Here is a 26,799-nt window from a genome sequence, read left to right on the forward strand (position 1 = left end):
GGTCCAGCAGGACCTGGCACCCAGCTGGTATGAGTAAAGGTTTGTTGGGTGGAAGAATTAGTTAAGTGGATGGGTCTTTGGTGGTAGTTTTAGCTCATCAACTGGGTGCAGCACCTGGAAATAGTCTTCTTAGACTAGCACAGGGCTAAATGCATGGGAGACACTTGTCCAAGGACTTGGTGGGTGAGTGGTTGGGTGGGCCCTCTCTCAAGTAGAACAGAGTGATCAGTTCTTGCCCTACTCAGGATCACCCTTGTCCCCAGCATGCAGACATACACATCCCACAAATCCTCCGCAGAAAGCCTATGGCAGGGGGTTCACTCCCCCGGAGGACGGTGGGTGTGCGCGTGTAAGAGTTTCTGGGAGAGTCCTGGTTGTTGAAGTTTTCCTCTGACCCCAGCACGCCTGGCCACAAAGCCCTGGCCCTTACGATGGAGAGTGAGGAGACATGTATACCAGGAGTTCTCATGCCGGGGGTGCGGGTGGGGGACTCTGGAAGGCTCCCTCATCCCTCATTAGCTCATTTTCCAGAGCTCCCTAAAGCCCCAATGCTCCTTGCAGTGAGTCTTAAAAATCACTTAAATTCAATTAACATGTAGCGTATTATTAGTTTCAGAGGTAGAGGTCAGTGCTTCTTACAAGGAGACAGAATTGATGGTCAAGTGAAGAGCTGGGAGGGTCGCCCCTTCCGTTTGCCAGCTTTTACTGGGCCTGTAAGTCCATCACCGAAGAGCCACTATTCAGGAGTTAGGCCTTGCCGTGTCCCTAAATCCTCTTTTAACAGGCAGAGTGTTCTCTGCAGGGACCAACAAAGGAATGCTCTAATCACCAGATAAGAGGGAGGACAGGGCAGCTGGAGGGCAGTCTGGGGAGAGGGCCTGGAAGGAAGAGTGGAGGGCAGGGGCCTGGGGTAGGAGGAGGCCCAGGAACCGGGAGCTCCTGACTCCTCCACTTGATCCCTGGAGGCCAAGGGTCACCTGAGGGTGCAGCCCCCAGAGAGGAAGGGTCAGGGCGGAGAGGAGACTCCGGCAGCCCCCCAGCTGGCGCTGTTCCTGGTGCCAGGAGAATGTTGTCAGCGGCAGGAGGTTGGCTCCAGTTGAAGCAAGAGCCCCAGGGTCCTCCCAGAGGCGGGAGAGGACAGGAGCCAGCTGTGTCAGCCTGAGCTTGGTGAGCCCCCGGCCGGCCTCAGCCCCTGACCTCTGGGTAAGGCCTGCTCCGTGGTCACTCTGTTCCAAAATAGAAATGTCCCTTGTATAGAGAGAGTAACGCAAAACACAACAAAACTTCTTTATGTGACTGCTTGAAATTCCACCATTAGTCACGTATTATTTTGGGTTAAGCATTGCCCCTCTGTGGTACATTGAATAATGGTCCCCTGAAGACATCCATGTCCTAATCCTTGGAATTATGTTACCTTACATGGTAAAAAGAACTTTGTGCGTGTGATTAAGTTAAGGATTTTAGATGGGTGATTATCCTGGATTATCCAGGTGGGGCCGATCTAATCACAAAAGGTCCTTATAAGAAGGAGGCAGAGGGTCAGCTAGCTAGAGGACAGCGTGCACTTCCCCCTGTAATGGGAGCAACACACTTGAGATTCCAGCCTGAAAGACTTTATGAGACAGAACCCCCCACCCCTCACATACTCCCATCAGAGGCAGGAGGCCACCTTCAATCTGTTGTCACTGAGCCTCTGGAGAAACGTGGTGGGGACACAGAAGAGGAGACCAGAGTATAGAGGAAAGAAGTGACAGCAACAACCAAGGCAGAACTTGCTCCATTCTGCATCCTTGGGCCAGGCCTTGGTTTGTCACCTGGTGCCCTGGCTCCGCCATCCTCTTGGCCTCCTCTCCAAGAGTCATCATCCTGTTGAGACCCTGCCTTTCGGGAGCTAAGTGTGTCATCTGCTGCGGTTTCAGGGGGCCACCAATACAATCATCTGACCCTTGGTATTAGCTGTAAGGATTGTCCTTCTCTTAGGATACTCCCAGAATCCTCTGTTGTGGCTTCCTTAAACCCCGCTGACCTGAGCGGCTGAGTTGCACTGGCAGGAGAGTGGGGGGGAAGGGAGGAAAGGGAAAAAATCTCCCGGGTTTCCTGAATTCGATTATAAATGCTAGAGATTTGTTAACTTTAACAATGATGAGGAGGGGATGCCTGGGTGGCTCAGTGGTTGAGCGTCTGCCTTTGGCTCAGGGTGTGATCCTGGGATCGGAGATCAAGTCCCACATCAGGCTCCTTGTGGGGAGCCTGCTTCTTTCTCTGTGTGTCTCTCCTGAATAAATAAAATCTTTAAAAAAAAAAAAAAAAAAAACAAGGATGAGAGGATGATCAGAGGAAAGGTAGCAGTGATTATAGAACCAAGGCAGGGTATAAATCTATATAAATAAGTAAATAGCTGCTAGGATAGTACACCACAAGCTTCCTGTGTGCAATCTCGTTAAGTCATTCATTATCCACATGTTATAGATAAGGAACTGAAGCACAGAGAGGATATGTGACTCTCAAAAGGTCACACACACACACACACACACAACGGTCACACAGCCAGTTAATGATAAATCTAGAGTTTCAACTCGGATCTAACTTCACAGCACATGCCTTCAGCTACGACACTGTTCTGCCTCCTAAAAATATCTTAAATTTCCAACGTGCCCATTGATGTCCCATTTTAAATCAAGCAATCGTTTCCCAGGAATGGGGAGTTGGCCACAGGTGGGAAAAGAATGGGAGGAGTGGCATGGGGAAGGATGCAGGGAGAGTGAGGAGCCTGCCACTGGTCACTTCTGACCCAGGGGACTTAATAAAGTGGCAGACGGAAGGCAGATTACCTTAATCAAAACACAAAGAGCTTCGGACTTACACTGCTTTTTAGAAATTTAACTTGAATTTTATTCTTTTTCAAGTACAATTTTACTTTTGACCAACTTTATGCTGTCTTGCCAATGTTCTCAAATAGTTTTGCATTGCCTGCAAGTTATTCAAAGCAAGTTTTAAGGCCAAAGAATATCTTTAATGTGATTTCAAGTTGGCAGGCACGGAGGCTTAGTGGAAAGCACCCAGGGGCTGGACAGGCCTGAGGAGTGCTAGGTTCTGGTCCCAAACTTGCTCTTTAGGCCTGGATAGGCCTGCATAAGTCCTCATTACACATCCAAATGAAGTGTCTGGTTTGAAGCCATGAGAAACATGGAAGATTTTGGTTTTTACAGGATTCAGCTCCAGATCCAGTCCTGCTCCCTGGGTAGAGAGGGTTGAGAGGTCTTGATATTGTGGTAATTGCTGCAGGTCTTTGCACAGGACCGACTGAGAAAGGCAGGGGTACTGGTGCTTGGCTTCCGGCCTCTGCTTGCCCGAGTCATGGGCAGCCCCAGCAGCTGGTCTGGGTGACTGGAGACGATTCTGGTCCAAACTGCCCCCTCCACAAATGAAGGAAAGACTGACATGTTGTCAGAGCAGGAGGCCTAGATCTGCTGGCCCTGTGGTTCACACATACTGGCTGTGGGCCCATTATATTGAATAAGAATCCCCAGAGGTACTGGCATAAGAACAGAGAGCCCAGAAGTAGACCCATGCATATATGGTCAATTAAATAACAACAAGGGAGGCAAGACAGTGGAAAAAGGAGTTTCTTCAAGAAATGGTGTCAGGAAAATGGGACAGCCACATACAAAAGAATGAAACTCGACTGCCATCTTACAGCATACACAAACATGAGCTGAAAACGGATCAAAGCCTAGAATGTAAGGCCTGGAAACATAAACCTCCTAGAAGACAACATAAGTGATAGGCTCCTTGACATAGGTCTTGATGATGATTTTTTTAATCTGACACCAAAAGTAAAAAGTAACAAAAGCAAAACAAACAAACAACAATTTAAAAAAAAAGTGGAAAATAAAAAGCTTCTGCAAAAGAAACTATCAACAAAATGAAAAGGCAACTACTGAATGGGAGAAATATTTTTGAATCATATATATGATAAGGGGCTAATATCCAAAATACATAAAGAACTCATGCAACAGCAAAAAATAAAAATTTTAAATGGGCAGATCTGAAAAGATTCTTTTTCTTTTCTTTCTTTCTTTTTCTTTTTCTTTTTTAAGATTTTATTTATTGGGTGCCTGGGTGGCTTAGTCAGGTAAGCCTCTGCCTTTGGCTCAGATCACGATCTTGGGGTCCTAAGATCGCCATGTTGGGCTCCCTGCTCTGCAGAGTTGGCTTCTCTCTCTCCCTCTGCCCCACCCGCCACCCACTTGTGTGCATTTTCTCTCTCTTGCTCATTCTCTCTCTCTCTCAAAGTCTTAAAAAACAAAGATTTATTTATTTGAGAGACAGTGTGCACAAACAGGGGAGAGTGATAGAGGGGGAAGCAGACTCCCCCACTGAGCTGGGAGTACTTTATGGGGCTCAATCCCAGGATCCCAAGATCACCTGAGCCAAAGGCAAAGGCTTAACTGAATGAGCCACCCAGCTGCCCTTGAATAGACATTTTTTCAAAGAAGACATGCAGATGGTCGACAGGTACATGAAAATATGCTCAACAGCATTAATTATCAGGGAAATGCAAATCAAAACCCCAAGGAGCTATCACCTCACACCTGTCAGAATGGCTATCATCAAAAAGACAAGAGATAACAAGTGTTCATGAATCAAGGATGTGGAGAAAGGGAACCCTCGTGCACCGTTGGTGGTAGGGTAAATTGGTGCAGCCACTATGGAAAACAGAGGGGAGGTTCTTCAAAAAATTAAAAATTGACCTACCATATGCTCTAGCAATTCTGGGTGTTTATTCAAAGAAAACAAAAACACTAACTCAAAATGATAGATGCACCCCCATGTTCATTGCAGCAATATCTACAAGCCAAGACATGGAAACAACCTAACTGTCCATAAATGGATAAATGAATAAAGAAACTGGGGTATATATATACACAATGGACTATTATCCAGCCATAAAAGGCAAGAAATCTTGACATTTGAGACAACATGGATGGACCTCAAGGGTATTATGCTAAGTGAGAGAAGTCAGACAGAGAGGGACGCCTGGGTGGCTCCATGGTTGAGCATCTGCCTTTGGCTCGGGTCATGATCCCGGGGTCCTGGGATTGAGTCCCACATTGGGGATGTGCATGGAGCCTGCTTCTCCCTCTGCCTATGTCTCTGCCTCTCTCTGTGTGTCTCTCATGAATAAATAAATAAATAAAATCTTTAAAAAAAAAAAAAAGACAGGGAAAGACAAATACCATATGACTTCTCTTATTATGTGGAATCTGAAAAACAAAAACAAAAAAACCCAAAAACCCAAGCCGATAGATACAAAGAACAGTTGGTGGCTGGGAGAAGTGGGTGAAGGAGGTCAACAACAACAAAAGAAAGTTTTAAAAAACAACAGATTTTAAAAAATCCCCAGAAAAATAAATAAATAAAAATAAAAGTCCCCAGAGAGGGGTGGCTTAGTCGGTTGAGTGTCTGCCTTCCGCTCGGGTCAACGATCCCAGAGTCCCGGGATTGAGCCTGGGTTCCCTGCTAGGCGGGGAGTCTGCTTCTCTCTCCCTCTACTTCTGTGTTCTCTCCACCCCAACTCCCCCCGCCCCCTGCAGATAGATAGATAGATAGATAGATAGATAGATAGATAGATAGATCTTTTTAAAAATTCCCCCCAGAGAGCTTCTTATAAAAACAAAACAGGGGAAACCCTCTCTGGTCCCCTCCCTCCTTGGGAGCTTTGTACTATCACTTTGCTATCACTCAATAAACCTTGCTTTGCTGCCCACCAAACACAAAACCAAAACCAAAAAGAGCTCTCTGAGGCTGCCAAGCTGGACTTTCTAAATCAGATCACCCAGGAGTAGGTCTTGGGACTCTTTAACAAAGTCTTCAAGGATTCCTACAGATAGCAGCCAGGTTCAGTCTCTCCACTTTTCCTGGGGAAAATGAGGCCCAAAGAGGCCTTGAGCCAGTCAGCGGCAGAAACAAAATAAGAAATTAGGCTTTCTGAACCACAGTTAGATGTTCTTTCCACATTAAGTCCAGGAGCCCACAGGACTGAAAAGAACTGCCCACCATTTATTTGTTTTAATATTCTTAAAATCACAGTTACTACTGTGTATAGTTTATTTTTTTATTTTTATTTTTTTTGTGTGTGTGTATAGTTTAAAGACAGGTAGTTTTACAAGGCTTGTAGGAAAAAACACAGTTCCTTGTCCATGCTCTCCATCTGCTCTTCCCCAGAGGCAACCACTTTCAACTCTTTCAGCCGATTGTTTTAGTACTGAAAGAGACCAGAATGTCACCCCAAAATATGTCTCTTTGACATAAAAATTATTTTAAGTAGAAGGTAATTAAGAAGCAACAAATGCAGAAAAAAAAGCTCCCTCCACCCTAGCCCCACTTTTTGCCTACAGGTATAAATTCTCCTTTTCTGGAGACAGATTCTTATCAGCCCAGACAAGCTCCAGGGGAATCTGCAAACAAACCTACTCAGTTTGCTGCTTCCTCATATTTACACCACCCTGCTCACCCAACAGCGTGCCATCCCTGGAAGCCCGAAACTGGTTTCCTTTATTCTGTCATTTCTCTACATATCCACTGCTCTTTGTTGAAGATGCTATATAAGCCAGAGTTCTAACTGCTGCTTTGAGTTGCTTTTCATTGAGGTTTCTCCCACACGATGTGTGCTACATGCATTAATCAGTTTTACTCTTCTTAATCTGTCTTTTCCTTGAGGTGCCCCAGCTGAAAACCAAAAATGGGTAAAGTTTTGCCTCCCCTACAGTATTTACCTCTACCTTTGGGATTATTTGCATTTTTATAAAGAGCATGCATCACTGTTACTCTTATATAATCTTTTTAAGTTTATTATTTTTTAAAGTAATCTCTACACCCAACGTGGGGCTCAAATTCACAACCCTGAGTTCAAGAGCCACATGCTCCTCCTCCAACTGAGCCAGCTGGGCACCCCTCTTGCGTAGTCTTAATAATACAGTTAGAATGGATTTCCAGGTCTGGTGCGGGACGGGGATGCACAGGCATTGTGGAATGCACCAGCCATCACTGGGCACAGGCTACCAGCTCCTCCAGGGCTTGCTCACTGCGATTGCCGTGGACCAGCAGCACTTCCTTGATCCGGTCCTGCTGGAAGCCCATGTCGCTGAACTGTTCCCAGAGGCGCAGGAACTCCCCTGCCTGAGGAAGGGGAAGCAGAGAATGCTGGGGACTCTGCCAGGATAGCCACCTCCCTGGGGAGCCACTTCCCTGGTACCCACTGTATCTATTCCCAGGAAGCTAGGGACTCCCCAGGCCAGGTAAGCCTGATCCTGATCCTGGGCAGCACTTGCATTTTTCCTACACCTCAGGGTGACATGGGCCTACACATCCCTTCCTGTGCCAAGGAGAGAGGCCTGGCCACTGGCTCCATCCTGGCTTTACTCCCTCACTCCAGCTCATTGCTGGCTGACCGCCTGTGCTTGGGCACTGGGGCAGAAAGAAGGAGGCTGCATCCTGGTGCCCAGAGGATGTACAGCCTGGGGTCTCTGCCCAAGCCCCAAACCCTGCTGAAGTTTCACACAGCACAGCCTCTGCCTTCCTTTCTCCTCTTGCCCCAGTGCTTGAAGAGTCCCTGCTTCTCCTCCCTTCCTCCTCCTTGGCACCTCTCCCAGCCCTCTGTCCTTGCCTCAGCCTCTGTGGAGAGGTGCTCGGCAGAGCCTGGGCCAGCAGCCCATTGGGGCCAGGCCATGCACACTGGGCACTCAGAATGTTCCACTGGGCCCACATTTGCCTGCATTCTGGGTTTCCAGGCAGCAAACTCCCCGAGCTGAGTTTATGTCTTCGTGCTGTGCACAGGTCCCCTCTGTCTGTCTGACAGAGTGGGCATTTGATAATACTTGTTGTGTTGATTCAGCTAAATAACAAGAAAGCTCTGCCTCCCGTTTCCCTCCTCTCCCCCATGCTTCACCTCCTTGGGCTGTCTCCTCCCCAGGGCTGAGCAAGCAGGCTATCTCCTGATGAGCCCCAGGCTCCGGCTCTGGCACTGGTGTGCCCCCGCACACTAGGCTTGTGTGTGCAACCCCATCCCTGCCGCCCCTTCCCCGAGGCCCAGGCAGGTGGCCCTGCTGACCTGGCTCTCAGAGAACTGGAACATTTCCATGGCCTCCTCCACCAGCCCCTCCTCATAGCCTTGCCGCAGCAGCCGGTCGCAGGCACTAAGGTAGCTGAGAAACTGGGCCAGAAGAAGGTACAAGGGGGTGGTAAGAGCAGTGGCAGGGGCAATAGAGGGGGTAGAGGAGGCACCCTGGGGACCTCAGGGAGGCCTGAGCTCACACCGGGCTGGTAAGTCAACCTACCACACACAAAATGGCCTCAGGACCCTGTGAGCCAACAGAGGAGGGACAGAGGCCCCGTCCGTAGACCTGGGGATGGGTGGGCAGCAGGTTCTTACCAACAGTCCCCAATGGGGGGCTGTAATCCAGGAAAAGTGCTGTCAGGGTGAGCTAAGGTATTCCCAGAACCTAACTGGGGAGTGTGACTGACCGGAGGTATAGGTGCCTCACCTACCACCCATTGCACTATGTTCCCCCTCCCTAGTGAGCACCCACCTGTGCAAAGCATCCTCTTCAGCATCCATACCTGTGCCACCCACCCTGTTCCAGACACATACATCTCTGCCATCCAGGACCACAGGAGCCCCAGTGCTGGCAAGGGGAGCAGGACAGAGGAAGAGACCACAGGGCTGAGGACCTGTTCAAGTCACTCCCTGCTTAGTCACCAGGAGCTGCTTTTGCCCTCAGGATGAAGTATGGGCTCCTACCAGGGCCCAAAATCCTGCCCCCACCCTCCCCCGGGGGGGGGGGGGGCTTCTGCTCGCTCCTCCCTCGGCATCCCCAGGCCTCTGCATCCCTCCGCTTAGCCAAGGCCAGCCTTGCTCCTCTTCCCTGGGGGGCCTCTGCCCTCAGTCTCCACTGAGTGCCTTGCCTGCTGCTCCCACAGGACCTGTGCTTCCCTCATCACAGCGCATACAGCTCTAGTTGTTCTACTATCTTTCTCAGCATTCTCATTTAACTTTTTGCTCCACGAGGGAAGAGTTCTATCAGTTGTTCACTACTGTGGCAGCACCCAGCGTGGCAGGCAGAAGGAGTTCAATAAAGTTATGCTGTGTTTATAAAATGAATTAAGAACTACTTTCAAGCTCAAAACTTAGTGAGGGAGATGAACCAAATACGGGAAATCCTGAGCGCCAGGCAAATCAAAGCAAGGTTTATAAAGAGTCAATGTCAAATGAAGGCTCCAGGCCATAAAAATTATGGGGATAAGTGGAGAAGAAACAGGTAGGGTTTCTGCAGACCTTCAGGGCTGGGCAGAAAGCATGGATCATACAGATAAATGGTTTAAAAACTGTTTTGGCCTCTGAGCTGTCCAAGCATCAAGAGCCTGCAACCATAATGGGAGAGTTGAGCTGCTCTGGGAGAACTGGGAGTAGGAGCAGGGGAGCCAGGAGTCCAGTGCTCCGACCTCAGGATATCTATACCTTGCTCAGAGCATGTTTTGTAAACCACCGAGCCAAGCCCTCCCTGTGCAGTTGAAGAAACAGGTCCAAGCAGGGTGGGTAGCTTGCCCAGGGATCCAGGACTAGGGCCTAGATCACCTGACCTTTCAGCTTTGTCCATCAGCAGCCCAGTGCTAGAGGAGGGGCTCTGGGCTGCCTGGAAAGTAGACAGGATTTCCAAAGGTTAAAAACATGAGCAAGTCAAGAGCAGATGCTGGATGCTCCCTTGGCCTCTTGGTTCATCCACAACAAGGTTCTTGGCCTTGGTGCTAACTGCAGCTACCTGGGAGGAGCTTTAACACAACTACCCATAAACCACTGATGCTTGCCTCCAGAGGCTCTGATATAATTGGTCTGGGAGGCAGTCTGGGCACTGGGATTTTTCTAGCTCTCCAGATAATTCTAATGTGTAGTCAAGGCTGAGAACCACTGACTCAAGGGATAGCTGACCTCAATTCATACCAGTACACCCCATGGCAGGCTGTGTATCAGAACCACCTTCAGATCCTTAACATGATAGGCCCTTGGGCACACTCCAGATCCACTGATTGGGATCCTCCAGAGTAGGTCCTGCGGATCTACAGATTCTGCTGCTTAGCCAACTTTTGGGCCTTGGAGACTGTAGAAGCCAACAGGTCTGTCTCAGGCCCCAGGGTGGGTAAGGATGACTTTCACTCCCCAAATGGGCCCTTGGCAATCATTGGTTATAAACACATATTCTTGCTCCATTCTGTAAAGAGGGAAAGTGAGGTTCAAGAGGGACCCCGAGGTGCCTGGAATCCCATACCAAGTCTGGGCCTGGCCTGTGGATGCTCATACATGCCACCCATGCTGTCCTGTAGGCAGCCAGTGGGCATATCAATTCTTGTGGAAGGAAAGAAGGAATGATGGACAAAGCTTGTATTTTGTATCTCCTCCTTTCTCCCTGGCTCTTCTAAATGCTCTGTCTCTGTCACCTGATGCTCGCCTTCCTGGACCATCTGCCATTAATTCCTGGCCAGAAAGGTTTACTATAGCATATATTCTTTTTTTTTTTTTTTAAGATTTTATTTTTATTTTATCCATTCATGAGAAAGAGAGAGAGAGAGAGGCGCAGAGGGAGAAGCAGGCTCTGTGGGACCAAATCCTGGGTCTCCAGGGTCATGCCCTGGGCTGAAGGTGGCGCTAAACCGCTGAGCCACCCAGGCTGCCCTATAGCATATATTCTTTAATGGGGAAGGAATCTCTGAACCCAAAGGAGTTGCTCAGTTAATGGTGGAACTTCATAGAATACAGAGAAATAGTAACTTGGTTGGGGGAAGACAGATGAAGTCATCCAATGGCCCTTCAGGCCCGCGCCTCAGAGCTTGGCTCCGACTGACCACCATGGAAGAAGGCCACCCAGAGATCCGGCTAGCCAGGCAGGTGGTCAGTGCATATCTGGAAACACCACGTTCCTGATGCAGTGGGATTCTTCCAATCACCCACAGAGAGCCAGGGCTCCGTGCTGGTTCCAACCTTCAGATCCCCCCTCCCCCCTCAGTGATAGCCTGAGGCCTTGGCCTTGTCATATGAGCTCATGGGACTGCGGGGCATGTCAGAGCCCTCACAGTGGGCGTGGCCCTTCACAATCCTCCTGGCCAGCTTCTTGGCCAGGGTCCTGGCTTTCAGCAGCAGCTGAAGGTGAGGACAACTTTAGACCTACTCTTAAATCTCAGATCGGCCTGAGATTTTGTTTCCCTGTAAGGTTCTCACACAGAAAATGAGGAAAAGTACCACGCCACAAAGATTGAGAGTCAAACCAGTCTGGCCTCAACCCTGACTCTTCCACTGATTGGTTATATGTACCTCCCTGGCCTCAGTTTCCTCATGTGCAAAGTGGGCACAGTGGTGACAACCTTGCAGAATGGAGAAGACCTAATTGGATACTCTCAGACTGAGGGACTGGCACAAAGGTGTTCAGTAAATGTCAGCAGCCCCATGTTAGCCACACAGGGGTCATCATGTTGGAAGTTCTCCTCCAGGACTGAGCAGAAGCAGGTACATTTGCCCACCTCCTCAATCTGGCAGCAGCACATCCTGCCTCAGCTCCATTGTGAAAGTCCCTCTTTTGTCACTGCCTTATCCAGGAAGAGGCAGCTCTGGACCTCAGGGACCCAACATATGGCAGTGACCAGCGATTATAGAGTATCCAAGGCCTCTGATGGTGATGGGGCAGAGACAGAAGAAAGGATAGTGCTAACTGTCCTGGGACCTTTTGATACCTGCAGCTCAGCTTCCAACCAAAAGAGCCCACATGTTCAGAAAACAATGTGAAGCAGGATGTAATCTTCAGGCACGGGAAGGGAGGTTTAGGTAATGGCATGCAGTGTGACCTCCTGCTGCTATTCATAATCCTTCCATTCCTTCCTTTTGTTAGTGGGTTATTTATAAACGTCTCAGCCCAGCCCTCAAAATACCCTCAATCTGCTCTTGATTTCCCTTCCCTGTCTTATTTCCTACCAGTTCTGCATCATGTACCCTCTACTCCAGCAAGACAGGTTGGATCAGGGCCTCCCAAACCCTTCCTTGCTATTTCCACTCCTTTGCTCACACTGTTCCTCCTGCTTGGAATATCATCCCTTCTCCTTCCTTAAAATCCAGAGTTTATTCATCCTTGAAGCCCAGCCCAAGATGTGGCACCTCCACGAAGCCTTTGGTGATCACTGGACCTTCCTTGTGCTCGATTAAGAATGGCCATAAATTCTTTGTAGCCCCTTCCACTAAGAAGAGGTTCCCCCATAGCTCCTAGCTGCATCTAAACACCTAGGAAGTGCCCAGTGAGTACTGATGACTAGACTGGATGGATGGGTAGGTCAAAAGAGGAAAAGATGGATATGAATATGGATAAACTGTTCATTGAGGGAAGTGCTTAGAGCTGTGCCATCCCACATAGTAGCTAGCAGCCAGCCACAGTGGCTATTATAATTTCAATTAAGTAAAATAAAAAATTCAGTTTCTTGGTCATATTAGCCATATTTCAAGTAGCCACATAAGGCTAGTGCACAACCCAGATATAAAACAGCTCTTTCATTACAGAAAGTTCTATTTGGTGTCTCTGGAGAGATTACTGGCTGCTCAAAGTTCCAGCTCCCTGTGCTTTGGGGAGAGACTAGGACAGGAGTAGAATATTAAAACTTTCCAAGTGAGCATGGGGATTCCTGATAAGCCTTTATGGAGAAAATAGCATTAGGATCTAGAAACTTGCTCACAACTCTCAGCAATTAATGCCAGGCTTAGGTTCTGCTTCTAAAAGAAGGAAACAAAACTGTTTCAAGTTAAAGACAAAAACTACTTGCCTACTTGCCTGACTCCAGCCCCCCAGCCCCCCAGTCTAGGGCCCCTCATTCACCTACCTGGCTCAGGCTCTGCCGCCCTGTCTTCTGCAGAGCCCCAATGGCCCTATGCAGAGGATACCCTAGGGCAACCACTGGCCCAATGAGGTCCTGCTCCTCCTGGCTCAGGGCAGACAGCAGGTCAGCAGAAGCAGGGTGTGATCTGCAGGCACTAGGACGCTGAGGCACCCCACCAAGAGGTGGCAGGCAGGTGTACGGGCTGAGGGACTGAAATACAGACAGGCTGGATGTGTCAGTTACCACTGGAAGTGACATCTGGCTGGGCAGGACATTTTTCCACAAGAGAAATATGATAGGTTCATCCTATTATCCCATTTTACAGACATGGAAATTGAGCTTCAGAGAAGTTAATGACTGGGGAAGCAACACACATTGGGGACCTGAGCCCTACTCAGAATCTAATTCAGCGTTCTTTACCCTACGCCTTAGTGAGTGGGGCAGGGATAGATCTTCCTCCTTCAGTTTGGCTGGGCTAGGGCTTGGCAGGGCACAGAGCAGGGTAGGGACTGGGCATAGCTATGTGCTGGGGAGACCCACACAGACACTAGAGCAAGGAGGGTGGCTCGAAGGCATTTCAATCAGTTTGCCTGGCATCATCCTCATAAAGAAGTACCTACCTGCCAACCCTGAATAGACCAGCCCTGTCCTCTTTTCCCCGAGGAAAGCCCAGCTGCTGTCCTGGCTCCTGGGGCAGAGTGCATATGTGTGACGTGAACTGTCCACCCCTCCTTATCTTCTCAGGGGTTTTTCTGCCATGACCTTACCCCAGGGTCTGCTTTTGACCCCCAATATCTTAGGATCTGAATCTACCCTTGTGACCCTAAAAATGACTTTTAACTGTCCTCTGCCTCAACTTTCTCCTCTGCATAACATTGGCCCCATTCCCTGCACAGGGTTGTTGCTAGAGTTCAGTTTAATCTGGACCAGGGAAGAGCCATCCTGGCATTAACGTCTGGTCCTTGACATGGTGTGACCTGTCCAGTTCACAGAGCCTCTTCTCTGTGTTTGCACTGAACAGCTGTGTGAGGTGAAGTGGCCCGAGGTACAGATAGAGAGGGGATAGCTCAGATCAGTTCAGTGACTTGCCAAAGGTCACACCCCAGTGAGCAAGAAGAGCCAGACCTCTAGTTTGTCTTTTGGATTTAAATTTTACCTGGGCCTTATTCTGTTGTAACTCCTGGCCTGATTGTAGGGCAGCTAGGGGGTAGAGAGCTGTGCCCGACTGTCACCTTTGGCTATCAGTCTTGACCCACTCCATCTGCTCCAGATCCAGATTTTATGGAGTTCGGTACTTACAGAATTTGAACCTCTTAAAAAAAGGCACACCACCGTGAATATAAAATTAGATAGAAGGCCTCAGGGGTGGCAAAGTGAGGAGTTTTCACTGGTTTCACTTGAAATTCAGCTCTGCTCCTGGTTCTTCCACATGCACATCTCTGTCCTGAAACCTTCCCGGTCTGCAGAAACTGTCACCTCCTCTCTCTCAACACCTGATCCCTCCCACTATACATGCTGTCTGGTGCACACCCCCGGGGCCAACTCTCCTTGTCCCGAGGTTTTGACTTGTCTCTTTCAACTAACTCAGTGCGGAGCAGGAGATAACTGCTCCCTGCGTATCCCCGGATTGAGCCTCCAGGTCACCCATCCTTCAGGAAGCCTTACTCAGTGGGGGACAACCTGGATTGGAGTCACGTTCATTAATTCAACGAGCGGTCACTGAGCACCCCCTAGGGGCCAGTCTGCTGCCGGGTGCCCTGGAAACAAAAAATGAAGGCCATCTAATCCCTTTCCTAAAAGAATTCCTATTGCATGGGAAGACACAGCCAGGTACTGGATAATTACAATTACTGTGACATGTGCCCTAATAGAAGCAAAAACAGAGCGGAAAAGAGGGAATATTCTAGGCCAAGGACCCCAGGAAGGGCAGCGCGTACGGGGCCGGAGGAGAACAGGTAAAGCCCGCCGGAGGGAAGGTGGGCTGGGAACCCGGACTGCCTGCGGGGGCCTTACCGCGACCGTGGGCTTGTGGCTCCGCAGCGGGGGCATGGCTCCGGCCGTGGAGGGCCGCCGGGGCGGCGCCGGGGCGCTGGGGGGCGCGGGCGCGGGCGGGGGCGCGGGCGCGGGCGCGGGGCAGAGGCTCAGCGCGCGCTGGCGGAGGCGGTGCAGGAGCGCGCGGGGCCGGGCGGCCAACCTGCCCTCGGAGAGCCGCCGCCGCGCCCCGGCCAGCTCCGACCTCACGCCGCGCAGCACGTCCAGCGAGTAGCGGGCGGGGCCGGGGCCGGGGCTCGCGGGGGAGCCGGGCGGGAGGCTGCGGGGCCCCGGCTCCTCCTCCTCGGCAGAGGCGGCTTCCTCCTGGTCGCGGTCCTCGCCCTGCTCCTCCTCCTCGCCCTGGTCCTCCTCCTCGTCCTCGTGCTCGTCCTCGTCCTCCTCCTCCTGGCCGTCGTCCTCCTCGTCCAGCCGCGCCGGGGGCCCGGCCTCGGGGCCTGTGTCTGCGGCAGGTGCGGGCACCAGGTCCGGGCTGACCAGCAAGAGCCAGGCGGGAGGGGCTGACGCCGTTCCCGGGGCGTCGCACTGGACCGGGCAGGGTCCCCGGAGGACAGCCTCCACCCAGAAGAGCGCCTTCCTCTCCAGGCTGAAATCGTGCTGCAGGGAGAGGCGTCGACGTGAGGCTCTGCGGCCCAAACCGGGGCCAGGGGGGCGCAGCCCTGACCCCCCTGCTTCCGGGGAACCTGTTCAGCCAAAAACTTGCCAGGCCTGGGCAGCTTCCCCCGATTCTGCACCCCAGGTAACCATCACCACCCACCCTCTGCCCCAGTTTTAGCTAGCACTGGGGGGAGGGGGATGGATATCGATAACAATCGAATGGTAAACTCTGCCTGAGGGACATAATGAGGAATAGGTTAATAGAATGAGATGTATTGAAATCCAATATCTAAGTCTCTTTGCCATTCAGCATGTAATTGAACAATGGCAGCTTTAAAAAATGCCTCCAATAAAACTTGTTCTTAGCAAAGAAACTTTCTAAGTCTTCTTAAGAGACAGCCCAGCACCATTTATTTGCCAGCGAGCACCCAGCCTTGGATGCCCACCGAGGCACACAAACCTCTCTATGGAGTAATACCTGCCCCTTCCCGTTTGATGCCATCAGAGGTTACTTTGAGGGCCAGGAAATGTAAAAAATCACTCATCTCTGTTAAACTCTACTTAGTACGTTCTGGTGTTATCTCAGATCATGAAAATGAGGCTGGGAAACTTTAATTTGCTGGAGGTCAGATTGGTGTCGAGTGGCTTAAGCTGGGATTTCTCTGTCCGTGTGACAGTAGTGCTTTCTTTACTGTGTATCAGACCACCTAAAAAAAGGCAGCCTGGAGCTCACATAAATAATCTAACTTTAGGGGCGCCTGGGTGGCTCAGTGTTTGAGCGTGTCTGCCTTTAGCTCAGGTCATGATCCCAGGGTCCTGGGATGGAGCCGCTCATTAGGCTCTCTGCTCAGCCAGGAGCCTGCTTCTCCCTCTCTCTCTGTCTGCCGCTCCCCCTGCTTTTGTGCTCTCTCTCTGTGTCAAGTCAATAAATAAAATCTTTTAAAAAATAATCTAATTTGAAAATTTATAAATGAGTCAGAAATAAAGTATTCCTGTTGCCTACCTTTAAAAATAAGAACCAGAAATACAAAACTCCATTAAAAAATGTAAAATAAAAAAAAAAAGAAGCAATCTCCTGTGCTTGGTAATGGCCAATGAAAGAAGAGTGAGGCTGGGGGAAGTAGTATTTGTGAGGGGCAGGAGAGGCAGAAAGACAGATACTCAGACACTTAGATCACAGACACTGTTCCCTCCTGTCCTGACACGATCCTCAGTTGGGGAGAGGAACATAATTTGGCGGTTCCAGGGTGTCTCCTTGACTGAGCTGTGTCTTAGTCCCCTCTGCATCCTAAGGGCCCAGGCAGGCCTGGCCCAGAGGGGACATTTGTAAGTATGTGCAGAATAAACGGATGGGTGAAGAGCGGCACCTGGGTAGCTGAGTGGTTGATTGTCTGCCTTCATCTCAGGTCGTGATCCCAAGGTCCTAGGATCAAGTCCTGCATCAGGCTCCCCACAGGGAGCCTAGCCTGCTTCTCCCTCTGCCTATGTCTCTGTCTCTCTCTGTGTGTCTCTCATGAGTAAATAAATTTAAAAAAAATCTAAAATAAAAAATAAACACACAAATAGTTGCTCAACTTCACCTATGATAAGAGAAAGGCAAATCAAAACTGAGATATCATCCGCCTACCCCTCAGCAAAGATCCAAAGTCTGAGGATACTCTATTGGAGAGTGTGGGAGGTACAGGCCTCTTGTAGAGTGCTGGCTGGGATATACATCAGTATGATCCCTACAGAGGGCAATTTGGAAAAATACTTAAAACAAATTCAAGAAGGGATTTGCACATAGTCATTCCCTGCAGCATTGTTTGTCATGGCAAAAAACTGGGAAGGACCCAAGTGTCCATCAAGAGGGCACTCGTTCAATAAAGTATAATATATCCATGTAATGCCATGAATGCTACACAATGAAAAATAAAACCAAAGAAGCTTTCTGTGTACCCATATGGAAAGATTTAAAAATATATTAGGTAAAAAAGTTAAGAAAAACAGTGTATATAAAATGCTACCTTTGGTGTAAAAAAGGAAGAAATGGCTGTACTTGCATGTCTGTATACACATAAGAATCCCCCTGGAAGTATACACAGAATATGAGAAACATATCTCCAGTGCGGGGGTGGAGCTGAGGAACTGGGTAGATAGGAAGGTATCAGGAGGAGGCTGTTCACTCTCCCAAAGCCTTCAAGCTGCCCTTGGGCCACACTGCCCAATCCCCTTGCCTTTGTAGATAAAGTGTTATTGGAACACAAACCTACCTACTCACTTCTTTCCAGAACTATGGCTGCTTTTTCCCTACAGCAACAGAGTTGAGTAATCACCAGTTTTTACTATCTGGCCTTTTACAGAAAATGTTTATCAAACCCTGCTGTATATGATTTCATGGTGGGTTTTGTTTTTTTCATTTTTAAATAATGTGAATGTATTTTTTCTCTAAAAATATTTTTTGTTAGGGCAATTAACGCTAATTAAAGGAAAACTATGGGCAGCCCTGGTGGCTCGGCGGTTTAACGCTGCCTTCAGCCCGGGGTGTGATCCTGGAGACCCGGGATGGAGTCCCAGGTTGGGCTCCCTGCGTGGAGCCTGCTTCTCCCTCTGCACATGTCTCTGCCTCTCTCTCTCTCTCTCTCTGTGTGCCTCTCATGAATAAATAAATAAAATCTTAAAAAATAAACGAAAACGATGAAACAACACAGACTTGCCAAAGCTTTAAGTACAGAAGAAAGGGTGAAGGCAGTAGGGTGGATGGGGTGGACATGGGCTTTGGAGTCTGACAGACATGTGTTGGAATCCTGGTTGTGTCAATCACAAGTACATCAGTTCGGTAGGAGCTTTGGTTTCCCGTGCCATGGGGTAGGGACACATACCTGCTAAAAGGGTTATCATAAATATGAGAGAGAAGAATGAATGTACAAAAAGCACCTAAGCACAGGCCTAGTGCACAGCAGGTGCTCAATAATGGTAGCTCTGATTATTACTTTTTCCCTTTAGAGAACTGTAGGTTTGCCTGGCAATCTAACCACTACCTATAACATTGTTGTTATGGTAAAATGTATTCCAAGTTCCAACACTGGGAATATAGCCTGATGAACTCCAGAGGGCTTACTGGGAGAGGCTGTAAATCATACTTGAAATCCCATGCTTCTCTGTTTGTTAGACTGGCCCAGCAGTAAAGGAAATGGGAGCCCAGGAATGGAAATAGGCTCAAGAGAGTACAGATACCCTCGCTGGGTAGGGGGCAGAGCTGGGGTCAGCACCTGGGCTAGGATACCAGATGTAGACTTGGCAGAAAGGTGCCCAAATTCTGCTTCTAAGAGAAGTAACTTTCAGGATAGCTTCTTCCCAGCTTGGGCTGAGCTCAGCAGGGAGGGAAAAGCTGTGATAATCCATCTCCATTTGAGTTTAGTAAAATGAATTCCTCTTCCCATGACACAAGTTCTACTGCGAGGGCAAGAGCCCACAACGCAGGCTGCCTGGGAAAAGTGAGAGCTCCTGCCTCAAAGAGGATGGGCCCCCAGACACCATGCTCCAGGTTTTACAAAGCATATTTCCCTTCTGGAGATCTTGGTCCAAAGTTCTACAGATAAAACAAAACTGCACTGAGTCTCCTGCTTATGTGCTCCCAAGTCACCCAAGCTCCTTCCTTCATAGATTGTACTTTGGGCACCTCACTTCCTGCAACCTGCTTTTCTGCCTTGGAGCATTACCTGTACAGTTCTCATGTTCCAAACCTGCTCTCAGCTAATACAAAACAATTTGGAGTTAAGACCTGGGTTTTAATCTTGCCATGACCCCTAACTATGAATGAATCATTTCCCTTTTCTGGACTTCAGGTTTCTCATGTGCAAAATGAGTGAGGGCCACCCTAGATCCTCCTAGAATTTTTTTTACAAAGTACCCTGAAGACTGTAGAGAATGACCACATAAGAGTCTGAGTGGCCCGGCACCAGTTCCATAGTTTTTTTGCAATTCTGTTCTTTCATTTTTAAAAATCCATGTGAATGAGATGCCTGGATGGCCCAGCAGTTGAGCGTCTGTCTGCCTTTGGCTCAGGGCATGATCCCGGGTCCTAGGATCAAGTCCCACATCAGGCTCCCTACATGGAGCCTGCTTCTCCCTCTGCCTATGTCTCTGCCTCTCTCTGTGTGTCTCTCATGAATAAAATAAAATAAAATCTTTAAAATAAATAAATAATCCATGTGAATTTTGCATTCTATCTCATGAAATATCTGTTAGAATACGAATGCAATAGGTTTCCCTAAAACCTTCAGGTAAGCTGGACTCTCCCAGAAGTTAAATAATTATGTGTATCTTGAAGGTATGTGGTACCAGTGCAGACACTGGGTGCGTATCCCAGTGTGTGAGCTGTGGGGCATGGGGCGTTTCCAGGGTGCCTCCAGGGCAGATGTGCTTTGGGTCAATGGAACAGTAATCCCTTCTAATGGTTCCCATGTAACAGTCTGCATTTTAACAGAGGATTCTGAAGATAGTGTCTTAGTTCCCAAGAATGGTTCTAAATGGTAGAATTTTAGACATGGCAGCAGACTGACAGGGAAGAGAGGAATTGGAGTATCCCTGCAAAGTCTCTCAGTCACTTCCTATAGGCAGCTTCCGGTTATTCTCAGCTTAAAATAAGACCTACTAAATAATCCCCCTCACAAGGGCACCAGCCTTCTTCATGAAACAACTTTTCCCCTTGGGTCATGTCTAACTTTCTAGAATATACCAGCAATGGACTTGTTGGCCATTTATATATGTATGTACACATGTATGTATGTAGGCTCCATACTGGGTGTGGAGTGCAACAAGGGTCTTGAACTCATAGCCCTGAGATCAAGACCCTGAGATCAAGACCTGAGCTGAGGTCAAGAGTCAGTTGCTTAACCAACTGAGTTACCCCAGGCGCTCTGGCCTGGCTGCCTTTTAAAATCAAGGAACAAGGCCCATGAGTCTCAGCATCACATCTACAGACCCAGGAACAAGAAATAGATGGACAGAGAGATATACTTACCATAGAGCCCAGCAGAAGCTCCCTGCAAGCTGGGATGCTGAACTCTAGCCCAGGAAGGGGCTCTGTGCCTGTCACAAAGCCATTGGGCACCTTGAAGGGGACGCCATCGAGGGCATTCATTCTATCAGAGGAGTGTGGATGTGGCTGAGCAGGGCTGGGGCAGGCCGCCTGGTGGCAGGGAGAGCGTAGTCCTGAGGACCAGGCTTGGTCTCAAATGGCCTCACCACTCTCCTGTGTGCTGACTTTAGCTGAGCCCCACACAGCAAGGAAAGAAAAGGTAAAGTGGCTGGTGCTGCATAGGGAGGAAATAAAAATGACAGCATTCAAACTGACAGGAATGATTATTTCATGTTTTAAGTTTTGTTCTAGACCATTGTTTCCCAAAATGTGGCCTACAACACTAGTTCTAAAGTGTGTCATCAAGAGTTTTCATTCGAACACATAAGGGGAAAAAATATCAAATTAACACAAACTCTTCCAGAAAAGAAATACTTCCTGACTCATTTTGATTTCATCACCTTGATACCAAATCTGACAAAATTAAATGCCAATCTCTTATGAACATAGCTGCAAAAATCTCACCAAAAATTATGGATAGAAAAATACAATACTGCTAGGTTGAGGGTTGAGTTTATTTCAGGAATGAGAGACTGGCTTAACATTCCGAAATCAATCAGTAGGAATAAAGATAAATGTCAGTAGAATAAAAATGAAAAATTATATGATGATCTATTTTGTAGATGCAGAAAAAGCACTTCATAAAATCAATACCCATTCATGATTTCATGAAAAAACAAGCCCATTTAGCAGCTTAGGAAGAGAAAGGAATTCCCTTAACTTAAACAAGAATATCACTAAAATATCTAAAGCAAACATCCCACTTAATAGTGAAATACTGAAAGATATCTCTAAGATTGGAACTGAGACAAGGATGTCCCTATCAGCTCTTCTGTTAAACATTGCACAGGAGATACTAGCCTATGCAAAAAGAGAGGGAAAAATATAAAAGAATAAGGATTGGAAAGAAATAAAACTATCATTACTTGTAGATGACATAATTATACGTAGAAAATCCAAAAGAATCTATGAATAAAACTCTCAGTAAGTGGATTTAACAAGGTCATTGGCTACAAGGTCAATATATGAGAATCAACTATATTTCTATATACAAACAACAAGCTATGTAAATGTTGTCTTTTAAAAATGTCATTAGAGAATGAAATTTTAAACAAGATGCTATTTCATATTATCCATAAATCACCTAGGACTCCACCTAAGATGTGTGAAGCCTCTCTACAGAAAACTATAAAATATGATATTTAATGGAGGAATATGCCATGTTCATGAGTTGTTAAGATTCAATATTGTAAAGATATCAATTTTCCCCTGAATTGATTTATAGATACCATGGATCAAAATTCCATTACATTTTGGGGGATAAATTGGCAAACTAACTCTAAAATTTAAATAAAATGCAAAGGATCAAGAAAAGCCAAGACAATCTTGAAGAAGCAACACAACTGGAAGATTTATACTATCAGATAATTAACACTTACTTTAAAGATACAGGAATTAAAATAGTGTGGTACTAACATGAAAAATATATTCATGGTAAGCATTTCTTAGGCAGCTTGCAGGAAAGACTAACCATAAAGGAAAACACGACAAATTGGGTTACATTAAGGAGCTTCCATTCATCAGAAGATATCATTAAGGAGTAAAACAACAATGAAACAAAACAAAACAAAACAAACAGGGATCCCTGTGTGGCACAGTGGTTTGGCACCTGCCTTTGGCCCAGGGCACGATCCTGGAAACCCCGGATCGAATCCCACATCAGGCTCCCGGTGTATGGAGCCTGCTTCTCCCTCTGCCTGTGTCTCTGCCTCTCTCTCTCTCTCTCTCTCTGTGACTATCATAAATAAATAAATTAAAAAAACAAAAACAAAAACAACAAAACAAAACAAACATACAAAAAACACAAACCAGAGTGGGAGAAGATATTTGCAGCATATATATCTGACAAAGGATCCATACCCAATATATACAAAGAACTACAAAGCAATAAGAAAAAGACCTAGTACAAAAACAGGCAAGAGACCTTAACAGGCACTTCATGAAAAAGGATATCCAAATAAACCTCAAAGTTGTTTAACCTCATTAGCCACTGGGAAAATGCAAAACAAAACAATGAGATTCCAACAGACACACACAAATGGTTAAAATTTTAAAAAGCCTGACGATATCATGTTGATGAGGATGTGGAACATCTGGAACGCTCCTGCACTGTTGGTGAGAATCTATTAGTATTAGTCAACAGCATCTACTACTAAAGCTGAAATCTAAGAATTAAAAATTAATTCACACATAGCTTCTGAGCCTTTTGGCTAAGATCTAAGTATGTATCTGTTAGTTTAATAATAGCCACAACAACCAGGGATTTCATTTGTTAATGTATTTTTTTTTAATATTTTATTTATTTATTTAGGATAGTCACAGAGAGAGAGAGGCAGAGACACAGGCAGAGGGAGAAGCAGGCTCCATGCACCGGGAGCCTGACGTGGGATTCGATCCCGGGTCTCCAGGATCGTGCCCTGGGCCAAAGGCAGGCGCCAAACCGCTGCGCCACCCAGGGATCCCCTTAAACCAGATTAAATAAAGATTCTGACCACAGTCTAGCATTCTGCAAACAATCAGGGTTTATCAGGGAGCCTGCATTCGGGAGCATCTCTGGGTTAATACAACGTCATCCCTACCGGGATGTTGCAAAGCCCCGAGGGGTCACCGGGGTCATCCCCATGCCCACAGGATAACATCATGAGAAGAGGCAGAGTAAGTAATCTGAGAGCAGAGAGGTCAAATGAGGCCAGATGGCAAATCCTTTAATTCCCTCATCTCCACTGTCTGCCCACTCTTGTCTGGGTCTTACTGTATGTAAGACTCAAAAGGCTTCTCCACCCCATGCCAAGAGACAGCTTCCCAGCATACTGGGAGTAACTCTTTATGCTACAGGATCAGACAAGTCCTAGTGTGATCAGTAAGTTATCTGTCCCATCAACCTGTTCCAAAAAGGGGCCTCTGAGGCATAGGAAGTTACAGGGGACATAGGGAAGTTCACAAGTTTTGGCATTTTCAGATTTCTCATTCACATTTTCAGCTATCATTAGAATTCTCAGCTATGGGGAAGGGCCACAGTTTGAGACTCACATGTGAACTGCTTGTCAGCTGAGCAGGTACAGGGCCATCGTCCTCCTCCCTCACCTCTGACCGAGCATCCATAACCTAATAGATACTCTTTACTCAGCTCTACACTTGTTTCTGGAGTAATTTAAGAGTGAGGATTCTGGAAACACCTCTCTTTAGAATAACAAGAGCTACAGTGCAAGACATGATCTAATTCGAACATACTCTAAAATGACAATTACCTCTGCTATACAGAAAATGAGAAGTACAGATCATCAAGTGCTGAAATTCTTCAAAGGAAAGAAAGTATTCTAGTCCTTATGGGGGGTTGGGGAAGCTTCAGGAAGGATGGGACCCTCACCTGGACCCTGAGGGTAAGGGAACAAATGGCCTGTGAGCAGGAAAAAGGTAGAGCCTGTAACTCCAGGTTGAGCCAGGGAGCAGAGACAGGGCAGAGTGAGGGAGAGACAAGCGGCATGACCCAAGTAGATTATGCTGGGAAGTAGCCTGCAGTAAGACAAGGGGTAGACTGGGATGGAGCTGGGGAGAGCCCTGAATACTGAATATCAACTCCACTCAGTAGACAGTTAAGAAAGCTCTGAAGGAGTCTGAAGGCTTGGGCTGAGGGTATGGGAGTGGGGATACTGGCAAAGCCAGTCTGTGCCTGCTTCCGCAGGCTGCATTATCCAGGACTTCTCGGTGGGTCTATGGCGGTTTGGCTGCATCAGAGCCTAGGTGAGAGGCAGGGCAAGGGGCAAGGTTGTGGTAACTGGTCTACGTGGAGCCCAGGCACTGACATTAGTATTATTTTTTAAAAAGCTTCACTAGTCTCTAAATGACTTCATCCTTGTCCACAGCATCAATAATCTATGTGCCAATGACTCACACATTGAATTCTCCAGTTCTTCTCTGAGATTAAACTCATAAACACAACTGCCTACAAGGCATCTCCTTCGAGATGTCTCAAGAGTGTCTCAGAGTCTACATATCCCAAGTGAACTCCTGATTTTCCCCTCCCCGAAACTGTTCCTCCTCCCCCTGGATTCCTTGTTTCAAGGAATGTCTAAGGTATACAAAACTGAGGACTCCTGCCCGACACTTTCTTCTTCACCATCACCTATCTCAAATCCCTACCTCGTTTTCTCTCTTAAATCTCTGGAATACAGTCATTTCAAGCTCCCTTCACTGCTAACACGGGAGTCCAAGCCCCCATTATCTCTCACTTGGATGGCTGGTGTCCACATATCCTCTGATGTCCTAATATTACAATTCTGTTTCACACACTGCAACAAAAGTGATCATTTCAAAACAGCAAACCAAGGCAGTCCCCCTGCTTAAAAGCCTCCAATGATTCCCAGCTGCTCTCAGAATAAAAATCAAACTCCTCACTAGGGCTTCCAAAGTCTTGCCCTGTCTGGCCCCTACTCTCTCCTCTCCTGTCTTAACTCTAGCCATGCTAGTCTTCAATTACCTTGGTCTTTTGACCCAACACAGGGCCTTTGTATATGCTATCCCAAATTCTAGCTACCTTCTTTTTCCTTGTCTCTTCTGCACTAGTTAATAGCTGTTCATTCTTCACAGCTCAGCTGAAACATCATTTCCTCAAAAAAGCTTTTCCTGATCCACCCCTAAACTTGGATAGATCTACCCAGCAAGCTGGCTTTTAAGACATTTTTTTTCATTGTGACTCATAGTATGAAATACATTTGACTTTGTAACTTAGCATAGACATATGTAAACTGAGTAACAATTCTTACCCTTACTATATAATATATAGTTATTTTCTATTTCACCTAAATGCATTGTAGAACTCATTTTGAGTGGTTGAGCATCTGCCTTTGGCTCAGGGCATGATCCCAGGATCCAGATCAAGTCCTGTGTTGGGCTCCTTGCGGGGAGACTGCTTCTCCCTCTGCCTCTCTTTCTGTGTCTCTCATGAATAAATAAATAAAATCTTAAAAAAAAAAAACACCTCAATTTGAAAAAAAAAAGGGGTGTGTGTGTGCCTAGACCTTTCCTTCAAAGCATTCAGCACATTTTTTTACAATTGTTGGATTAACTGGATATTAATCTATCCCCTTCAAAACCTATATTACGGAGTATTTGGTATTTTGCTCACCATTATAGCCCTTGTACTTAATCTGAGTTAATCTTAATTAATCTGAGCCTTAACAAGCATTTAATAAATATTTGAACAATGGAAAATATAAATCATGACTAACCACTTTTTCTTTGTAGCACATATCACAATTATAACTGACTAGTTATCTGTATAATAAGCTTCTCTACTCTAGATTCTAACTCCAGGAGGGCAGGAGCCCTGTGTTTTTGTGCTTTTTTAGGTCTCTAGCATTTAATATCATTTCCGGCAAATGATAAAACAATTCCCAAGAACACAGTTCAAGTCCTGGTATCCATATTCTGGCAAGCATGAGTTAATAAAGTTGAGAGATGCCTACTGCTCTGCAGAGTTATGCACTCTAGCACCAACTACTTCAGAGACTTCTATTCTTATTTCAGAGACTATGAGAAACTCAAAAGTTGATTCCAAAAGGCAAATGGAACCGAGACTAGAAACAGGTTCTTCATAGATAGCCAGACATGCTAATTCAGGAACTACTGTATGAGCACACTCAAAAGTTAATAGTCAAGGATGCCTGGCTGGCTCAGTCAGAAGAGCATGTGACTCTTGTTGATCTTGGGGTCATGAGTTTGAGCCCCACATTGGTGTAGTGATTACTCAAATAAATAATAAACTTAAATTAAAAAGTTAGTTATACAAGCATAGTTATTGGTTGGAAACAATGAAAAACAAAAATTTAGTTGGAAATGCCTCATGTAATCTCTAGTCTCTATATCACTGCTAATAATTCATAGCACTCATATTCCTTCTATATATTTTGTATTATTATTTGAATGGAACAAGACATACTTTGTACTTACCTTGTGATTCCCAGGATAGCTTCTCTGTGGACAAAACATGTAGAAGTGAATTGCTACAACAGATGGTATAATCCCAGCAAAGCTTCTTGATACACCCTTGCACAAGTCACATG

At 47.0% G+C, this 26,799-nt stretch overlaps 1 protein-coding gene across 1 annotated transcript; it reads right to left on the reverse strand.

The window, feature by feature from the left end:
- Window positions 1-6,104: 6,104 nt before the first annotated feature.
- On the reverse strand, window positions 6,105-26,789 carry UBAP1L (ubiquitin associated protein 1 like). The gene is made up of 6 exons (XM_038580723.1): window positions 26,687-26,789; window positions 20,561-20,852; window positions 14,923-15,555; window positions 12,913-13,119; window positions 8,114-8,215; window positions 6,105-7,182 (listed from the first exon to the last, which is right to left on the reverse strand). Exons 2-6 carry the CDS (start codon window positions 20,678-20,680, stop codon window positions 7,048-7,050), a joined length of 1,197 nt encoding a protein of 398 aa, XP_038436651.1. The 5' UTR covers window positions 20,681-20,852; window positions 26,687-26,789; the 3' UTR covers window positions 6,105-7,047.
- Window positions 26,790-26,799: the final 10 nt, after the last annotated feature.

The sequence above is a fragment of the Canis lupus genome, chromosome 30 (genome assembly GCF_011100685.1).
Source record: "Canis lupus familiaris isolate Mischka breed German Shepherd chromosome 30, alternate assembly UU_Cfam_GSD_1.0, whole genome shotgun sequence".
NCBI lineage: Eukaryota > Metazoa > Chordata > Mammalia > Carnivora > Canidae > Canis > Canis lupus.